This window comes from Balearica regulorum, chromosome 3, assembly GCF_011004875.1.
Source record: "Balearica regulorum gibbericeps isolate bBalReg1 chromosome 3, bBalReg1.pri, whole genome shotgun sequence".
NCBI classification, from domain to species: Eukaryota; Metazoa; Chordata; class Aves; order Gruiformes; family Gruidae; genus Balearica; species Balearica regulorum.
Window position 1 is genome coordinate 16,962,109 of NC_046186.1, and position 9,400 is coordinate 16,971,508.

Here is a 9,400-nt window from a genome sequence, read left to right on the forward strand (position 1 = left end):
GATGTGTCTGGCTGTCCAGCTTAACATGTCCCTGTTCCAGTGCCTAATATGTTCTTCTCAGGCCACTGCAATCACTGACCTGTCACCAACATCGGTGCTGCAGGGGCATTAGAGAGCCATCTGTTAACAGTCGTCTTTGAATTCCAACCTTTGGGGCTTGGGTTTTTTTAATTATTTATGGGGTTTTTTCCCCCTAGGATAGCCTTTGAAACATGCACATCCAGCTAGCTTCACAAACCCAGGGGAAGAACAGTCAAAACACCACCATCTTCAGTGCACTCAAGAGTAAAGGAGCAAAGACCAGCAAATCTGTTAATTTTACACCAAGGCAGCATCTCTCAAAGAAGCACCATATATATGTATTTCAAGAGGGAGCACTTTAGCAGAAAGAAGCTAAGTAAAGCATTTCTTTGAAAGGAAAGAATGCTGGAAGTTCCATAAAGTTAGTTTTCCATCAACTACATTTGAGGAAGAAAGGCAGGCTTGCAGGACAGCCCTTGTTACTTAGGTGTTAGACTAGATCATGGAATAAACTCTTCCATACATCAAGGCAATAGCTAATCTGTCTGTCCCATTGGTAGTTAATCTCATCATCATCATCAGATCATTTGCAGGAACTCTAATCTGAGGCCACAGGGAACTCCAGACCACATGCCATTGCCAAAGTTACATTAAGCAAACTCATTCCTGTTGCTCCATGTTTAGTGTGGAGTAACAATATTGTAGCATGTTTTCACTATTATTAAAACCAAAACTGAACTGTATGATGCAGAAGCTAATATTGCTCCAGCCTGAATTAGCTGGATTTACCCTGAAACACCATGCATTTAGTGCCATCAATCTGAAAGTCAGGCTAAGCTTAACAATTTCACTTGACATCTACCAACCACATGACTAAGGAGCCATTTCCTGCAGAACTTGCATTTCCTCAGAAAGTTCGCAATTCAGAAGGAAGTTAACAGAGCTTCGCCCATTGGAGCACTGAAGCCAGTACAACACTGAATCCAACCAGCTTTTATTACTGTTATATTGACATACCATTCCCAGATATTAAAGAAAAAGCAATTAAATCCAGAAGCCAGCTGCATGTTGTTTTTCAGTACCCAGAATACCCAACTTAGCAAGTTCTTCACCTTCCATAGCAAGTTTCTTCTTGTTCTTCAAGAAATTTCAAAATCCAGTTTGATTTGCAGCACCATTTTTAAGATACATACCCAGAAAGAAGCACTCGTCATAAAAGGTTGGGTTTTAAGTCTAAAGATTTAGACCTGTATTTTACCATTGTAGAGTATTACAAGACAGTTCTTTATTTTAAAACATTAAAGTGCCAGGTTTATGTACAAACTATTAAAACAATAGTAAAAAAGGTAAACTTAAAACCTGCTAAGAAAGCAGTGAGGTCATGTAGTTGCCTCCAGAGTTTTCTGCTGAGTATTCAGTGAATTTAAGACTGCAATTTCTCAACTGCTCCTTTGTTTATGGGGAGAACAGCAGAAGCTAGTGGTGACTGCCCATAACTTCCCATCTTGCAGAAGGAAAGTGCCCATATCTTTCACAAAATCGAGTAGCATGTTTTAAGAGACAAATCTAAGCATTCTATGAATTAACACCATTGGCAAAGTCTAATAAAAAGGGATTTTACTGCTGGAGCTACACTAGCCTCCTGAAAAATACCAGTAGCACCACACTTTTCAAGAGTGGGATTTTAGTACAGGAATCAAGTCACACTGTGACTCAATATATTTAATGTTTCCCTGTAAACAGGGGCACATACACTAACTCGTGTGGTCTCAGTTCATTTAAAATTCAGCATCCAGGGTGAAAGAGTTGTCTGTGGGCTTCGACATGACTCCCATCCTCTGATATTCACCTACTCGCTTCTCAAAGAAATTGGTCTTGCCTTCCAGAGAGATGTTTTCCATGAAGTCAAAAGGATTCTCCGCTTTGTATATCTGAAAGGCAAAGGCAATTCTGTAGTCACTACAGGTGCTCACATCTTGAACACGTGAGATCATTAGAAGATCAGCTGGAAGGAGTCTAATGACAACATCAGCTGGCTGAGCAGTTAACACAAATCTCTGCCCCAAGCCTTCCCTACTGTATTTGCTCCTGTCTTTTAGCTGCAGTAGACAGAAGCACAGCAGCTCTTGTATAGCTGGTTTTTTCCATAGCATCCTTCTGATTTTCCTTCTGTGGGTCTCCAAACAGGATCTAGCAGCAGGACTGCTAAATGGTTTTACAAGTTATACCAATATTGCCACAGCCATTTTAGGATTTGGGTTTCTAGAGGAAGTTAAACTTGATATTATCTTTTCCCCATGACAGATTCAGTGTATTAGAGCCTTACCTTGTTAAATCCCAGTTCCAACATAAGCCGGTCTGCTACAAACTCTATGTACTGTTTCATTAAAGTGCAGTTCATGCCAATCAGCTTTACAGGCAATGCCTCTGTCAAGAATTCCTGCAGATAATAGAAACACTTTATATACAGAAACTGGTATTCACTCTGTACTGACTAGGTTAATTTTATACCCAAGAGCTCCCCAGATTTCTGCTTAATTGCGATCAAGTTCCTGAACAAGGAGCAGACAATTACCTGTTCTATGAGAACGGCATTCGTGATGATTTCCTTTACTCTCTCCTCTGATGGTTTGTGTATCAAGTGCTTGAACATGAGGCAGGCAAAATCACAGTGCAAGCCCTGGAAAGAAGTTTCAGAAAATAATTTCAGGAACAGTAATTTAAGAGCCACTCAAATCAGTAGCACAGAATCAAGAGCCCAATATCTAGGCACCATCTTTGCACTTGCCATGTTATTTAGTGTTATCTACAGGCAGCTTTCTGCCTAACCAGAAGGAGGAATAAGTGAGTTCAGCCAGTACCAGCTGCACTTGCTCCAAATGCCAAGGTATATTGAGTGAAAGGGTTGGCGAGAACCCTTGAACTACTTCAGAGGAAGTAAAATGCTACGTTCATTCATTCTCTGCTGCTAGATCCACGATGACACATGTTTACACACTTCAGTGAGCTTCATAGACTGCCTGTTTCTAAACATACTCCTGTTTTAATATAGGCTCCAACTGAGTATCTTTGAGCTGCTGTAGCACATTATCATCTTAACTGCTAGAATTTGATTCATACCTCGTCTCTACTGATGAGTTCATTAGAAAAAGTGAGTCCAGGCATTAATCCTCTTTTCTTCAGCCAAAAAATTGATGCAAAAGAGCCAGAAAAGAAGATTCCTTCCACTGCTGCAAAAGCTACTACTCGTTCTCCTGTTAAGAAAATATTGATATAGTAAAATGACACAGAAAATTTAACAGGGTTAATACCCAAAAGTTGCAAATAGACCAGTGAACTGCATCATCCAAGGAGAATGAAGAAGTTTCTGCTCAAGTGTACTATAGCCTGTTCTTAAAAAACTATTACAGTAAAAGTGTCTTTTAAAGATGAGAGAAAGTAAAAACTAGAGTAGCTACCAAGTAGCTGAAGCCAAGGCTCCTCCCCCCAGGTTAACCATCAATACAATCCTTTTTGAAAGATTGCACACTGAAAAAGTCATTTTAGCAGCTGATTTAAGACAGTGGCTGCTCATAGAATCATTTAGGTTGGAAAAGATGTCTAAGGTCATAAAGTCCAAACATTAACCTAACACTGCCAAGTCCACCACTAAACCATGCCCCTAAGCAACTTTGATTTGGCCACAAAGAATGCTTTCATACTAGTGAAATAATGATCTGTACCATTTCACCTTTTTAGCAAGACATCAAGAATCAGCAAGGCAGAGGAGCTACAGCCTCCAACTGTGTCTCTGCTGGAGCTAGATGGCCAGTACAGTTCTGGACACATGATAGCAATTCACAACTTGATCATATAACGAGGCATATGAAGATTGCCACATGAGCTACCATACTCAAAATGCCAGCAATTTTGCCAAAGATTGATGTCAGTAGCTCATTTGCAAGATGAAAGTTATTTTCTTCACCTCCAGAATTATACCAGTATCTTATACTGGAGAACATGTAGTCTCCCTGTAAACTCTGGAGAAACGGTGTTTCCTCCACCTTTAAGGAAGGAATTTCCCTTTGCTTCCAATAAGTGTACTCACCATATGTTGCTTTCTTGTCCCCAATCCAGCGCATGGCCCAGTCAGCCTTCTTTTTAACACATGGCAACGTTTCAATAGCATTAAAAAGAAATTCCCTGAGAAAGATGTAACTAATTAGAATTGGACATCAGCACAATTAGTACAATAAATATTCATAGCCATAGATGGTCTTGTTCACTTACAAGTGTTCTGCACCTTCACCCTGATAACTGTCTCCTTCCCCATTTTATTTTGTACCAATCTAGTGTTTGTGCCCATCAACTACCTTTTCATCACCTTCCCATCACATAAATTCCCATGACAAAAACAAAGAGGAGTACTGTTTCATCAAGTACTGTACTTGAACAAGGCTTTCAAAACTACCAACCCCAACAGCCTCCACTTCCCAGTGGCAAGGCACCAAATCTCTTATGTAAGCAACTCTTCCTTAAGCACTTAACTGTAATTAAACATTTCAGACTATAAATGACATGGTCAGCTCTCTACAAAGGAGCAATTAAGTATCTCTAGACTGTAAATAGCATTGCAATACCATATGACATTTCAACATGATGTAGGTCTGACAAGACAACAGACCAGAATAACTCAAAATCTGGACTGCTCAAAGCCCTATGCCTAGTTTTAAGATCCTATTCTTGAACAGATTCATTTGTTATGCAAATTTTACACTTTGGTTACTTTTTTTTATCAAAACCACAAGCCACTTTTTGGCAAATGAAAGATGCTATTCCCTCTCCCAGGCAAAGTATTAAGTGAGCAAGGGCAGGACATGTATGTAAGAGTGCTAGCTGTTAACTAAATGCACTGGGTTTTAGAGATGGCATTTTAGCAGGACTGCTACAATTCCAAGAAACTTTCCTACATAGCTTTCTACTAGGTGCAAGGGTCCTCCCTATGAGCACTTACAGTAATTTAATATACCCCCTCATTTGACTGCTCAATCTTTTACACAGTTTCATTCCTTCATTTCAGTATCAAGTGGTTTCAGTTTCACTCTTAATCTAAGCAAATTCTTGCTCATACACTTCACAGGAGAAAGATATTCTGAAGTTGCTCTTAAGCAGCAGTAGTATTTTATATAAATCTAGTTTAAATCCTAAAATTAGCCTTCAAGTCAGAGTGACTAATATGCATCACAACTCTCAACACTTAAAGAGTTTCAAACCTTTCATCAAGCAATACAAACCTCTCTTTAGAATCTTTAATGTAGGTGTCAATAAGAAGACTGTACATTTCTGAATGTATGTTTTCCATGGCAATCTGGAAGCCATAGAAACAACGAGCTTCTGTGATTTGTACTTCTTGACTGAACCGCTCCACCTAGAGGAAATAAATGAGTGTTTGCGAAAGCATTTATAACCAAGTTGCAGGTTAGATGCATTGATGCTCACAGCTCCTGCTCAGCTCACAGAATCCTTTTCACATTAATTCCAGACATATGGATCATTAACAGCAATATGAGTAGCCTCTCATAGCTCCAAAGTCATGAGTTGTTCTTTGGACCCAAGACAAATGGGAAAACTTAATTTTGCTTAGCCCCCATTAGGGAGAAGAGCACTGAGAAGGGAGAAGCAGAACAAGGGCTCTGAAACAGCCAACTGTTACTACAAGGCAACACTCAGTGCCCCGTGAGGGAATGGGCTAACTTGTAGATTATAAAAGCAAACCCAATTTGCTAATTAGCATAAGACAGCATTACACATTGTAATGCCACATGATCTAGCAAACAAGCTAGATCAGCCAGCAAGTGTCAAACGTGTTTGTTAGCTTCACTTCAAAGTGGTGTTCCTGTCAGTACTGCTTCCATACACTTACTAAGTTCTCATTGACGATGCCATCGCTGGCAGCAAAGAAGGCAAGGACGTGAGAAATGAAGTACTTCTCCTCAGGCTTCAGGGACTCCCAGTGCCGGATGTCTTTGGAAAGGTCCACCTTAAAACATCACAAATAGAAGCGATGAAATTAAATAAAGAGACGGGGGCTTCAGGTACGAGGCCCGTACCAGAGCCCCGAGGTTGCCCCAGGCACCGCCCGAGGGCTGCGGGCGGGAACAGCCGGCAGGGAGAGCCGTGCCCGGGGGAGCCGAGGCCCGCCCACCCCCTCACCTCCTCCGCCGTCCAGAAGGAAGCCTCGGCCTTCTTGTACATCTGCCAGATGTCGTGGTACTGGATGGGGAAGATGACGAAGCGGCGAGGGTTGTCCCGCAGCAGCGGTTCCTCCTCCTCGGCCCGCGGCACCTGGAGCGGCGGGAGAGCGGCTCGGGCTCGGCCTCAGCACCGGGGCCGCTCCGGGGGCGGCTGAGGCGACGCCCGGCTTTGGCGGGAAACTGAGGGGCGGCGGCCGGCCGAGGGGGAAGGAATAGCTCCATGAGGGAGTGGGGCGCGGGGGCAGCACACGGCGGGGGGGGAGAAGGGAGAGACCACCCTTGGGGACAGGGCGGCGGGGCGGGGGGAACACGAGCCGCCGGGGAAGGGGACAGGGGAGAATGGCGGGCGCGGTGCCCGAGTGTTCCGCACTCACCAGCTTCCCGTCGTCCTCCTGGAAGATCTTGCGGGCCGCCTTGCTGGCCAGAGCTCGGGTGCTGCTGAGCGCGGGGGGCTGCGGGGAGAGAGGGGCAGAGTGAGACCGCTGCGGCGCTCCCGAGCGGGGGGCGGGAGGGAGGACGGCGCTTACCGTGTTTTCCTTGTCGCTGAGCGCCAGGTTCTTCATGGGCGACATGCCCTTCGCGGGAGACAGGCGGGGCTGGTCTTGGCGGGCGGCGAGCGGGACGCGGGAGGACAGCATGGCGGCAGCGAGACAAGCGGCACTAGACAGCGAGAGCGCCAAACACCCCCCGCCTCCCCTTTATATCCCCTTCGAACTTGGCGCCAGAACGGCCGGCCGACCACTCACAGCCCACACCACCCCGTCGCCGCCCGCCCCCGCGCTCCCATTGGCTGACACGCCGGCCGGGGCCCCGCCTCCCATTGTGGCTGCGGCGGCGGGAGGGAAAGACCTGCCCTTTGCTTTGGCGCCGGCGGAGCGGGGGAAAAGGCGGGAAGAGCGCGGAGGCCCCGCCCCGCGCAGAGGCCCCGCCCCCGCCGGCCCCCGCGCACCGCGAAGTGGCGCGGGGCTCAGCGTGGGGCCCGGCGGTGCCTCACGGCCCGGCCCGGGGCAGGGCGGTACACAAGCGCGGCCTTGATCACTTGCAGCGTGCGAGGTTTCCTGTAAAGAGAGGTTTGGCAGCGGGTCCCACGTGTTATACCTGCTTTTAAAAGATTCGGGTTGCAATAGGGAAGTAGAAAAGTTGTTTCCGGACGTGGGAACGGCCACAGTCTGGGTTTAAGGTAGAGATCGGGAAATGCCATGTTGTCCCCATCCCTGTCTTGCTCTCTCCCTGTCTTTTATGGTCCCTCCTACCTACCAATTCATTTTCACTTTCAACGCTGATTCCTGCGTTTGGAGATACGTTTCACTTTCCTGCCTTTGGAGACAGAAATTGGCTTCCAGGAGAAACTGACTCCGTGTGCCACCTGGTTCCACGTGTTTTAAATAAATAGCACAAGCAAGGGAGAACACAGGTGCGAAGAAGAGGTGACTATTCTTCTTCACTAAAAACTCAGTATTTGTTTTGTAATAATTAAAATGCCTCCTTCTGAGCAACATCATTTCCCTCATCCAACTCCGCAAAGGACCTGTTCCTATCAACCAAAAAGTTTTCCCTGAAGCAGTTTTAATGAAACCAGGAGCTTAATGAGACTTGGAGGCTCTTCTGCCATGTGGGATGCGCGATGTCCTTGAATGACACTAAGTGGTCGCTGTTACCTGAGCGTGTGGTCCTGGGAACCGGGACGATGAGCTATGAGCCCCAGCACTGCACAGCACTTGGCTGGAAGAGCAGCAGGTAGAGCAGGAGGGCAGCAGAAGACCAAGCCCTCAAAGGAGTCAGTATGGTCCTTTCAACTGTGTGATGCACTATGTTAAATTGACAGCTGTTATGAGTAGATTTGGAAGGAAAACAAGAGTGGTCCTCTCCGGCATCACCTCTGACACTCTAAATTCAAGTCGGTTATTCATTTCAGCAGGTCAGTGTCAGGTGACAAATCTGGGTCTGAGCTCTCCTCAGCTGGGACATATCAGAAATGGCCAGCAGAGAGATTAGACTTGTGGCATTTATTGGTCCTATTTAGGACATCAGACTGATGCAGGCACCCACCCACGAGATGTTCTGTGGGACCTTCTGCACTAAATATACATCCCAATAAACAAATCTAAATATACATCTCCATCCCGGGAGAGCGAGCACTGCAAAACCCCATCCTAGTAGGCAACCTGGGCAGGCATGGAGATGCTCCTATTCTGTCCCAGGAAAGCGGGTCCCGGGAGCAGGAGTACCAGGCAGCTCCCAAAATACCTGCCAGAACCCACATAGCCCCTTACTATCTCCCACGCAGCTCCCAAAACATTTGCCAGCACCCATGTAGCACCCTACTATCTCCTGCCACCTCTGCAGCTGCTGGGGGAGGTGGCAGAGACTTACAGCAGCACCCTCCCTGCCCCAGCCAAACTCATTTACCCCCCCACCCCGGTAAAGGACCCCAAAGCCACAAGCCCTGGGCTGCTGCCATGAGCCATCATGATGCAGCAGCTGTGCTATCACTGTAGCTCAGCCACTCTTCTTGGAAGCTGGTGGCAAGGTATCAAAGCCCTGCCCCAGGGACGATAGCTCTGCAGGGAGAGAAAAGGCCCAGGAGAGCATGGAGAGGGCCTGCACTGCAGTAGCTGCAGCAAAATGGTATTTGGGAATGAGTGTTCACATGGGATTTTCCCGTTACAGCAATTTAACCCAATTACTTTTGTTCCTCAAGGCGCACCCCCGAGGTTTACACGGTACTTAGCCATGTACCTACTAGTGGTGTCATGGAGGAAAGCAAGCATGAGGAGCCCTCTCCCCTTCACATACATCCTTCACCATGGCGCAACTTGATTTTGGGACTAACGTTCTCAAGCAAACACCTTTGCCAGAGCCGGGTTCAAGGCACCTGTGAGGTACCAGCACTCAGCATTGCGCCGGGGGATGTCACCTGGCTGGTGCCCTCTCTTTGGGTGTGTGAAGGGATGCTCTGCTCTCCTGACTTCTGGCCCTGAGTGGGGTACTGTGCATTTGAATAAAAACAAAACCATCCCCAAACTCCAATTAGTTTCACGCCTTCTTTGTTTACAGGAATTTGGACACTCAGAAAGGTGGAAGTAAGAGCAGCCCCGGGCAGCTGGGTGAGGCGGGTGTGGGGTGTTGTATAACCACGCTGTTCC

General features: G+C 46.6%; 1 protein-coding gene across 1 annotated transcript; it reads right to left on the reverse strand.

The window, feature by feature from the left end:
* Positions 1 to 986: 986 nt before the first annotated feature.
* Positions 987 to 7,004, reverse strand: RRM2 (ribonucleotide reductase regulatory subunit M2). Its single transcript, XM_075750634.1, has 10 exons — positions 6,782 to 7,004; positions 6,629 to 6,706; positions 6,214 to 6,345; positions 5,924 to 6,040; positions 5,295 to 5,428; positions 4,109 to 4,203; positions 3,142 to 3,275; positions 2,597 to 2,701; positions 2,348 to 2,461; positions 987 to 1,952 (listed from the first exon to the last, which is right to left on the reverse strand). Exons 1-10 carry the CDS (start codon positions 6,890 to 6,892, stop codon positions 1,800 to 1,802), a joined length of 1,173 nt encoding a protein of 390 aa, XP_075606749.1. The 5' UTR covers positions 6,893 to 7,004; the 3' UTR covers positions 987 to 1,799.
* Between the last annotated feature and the right edge of the window lie 2,396 nt (positions 7,005 to 9,400).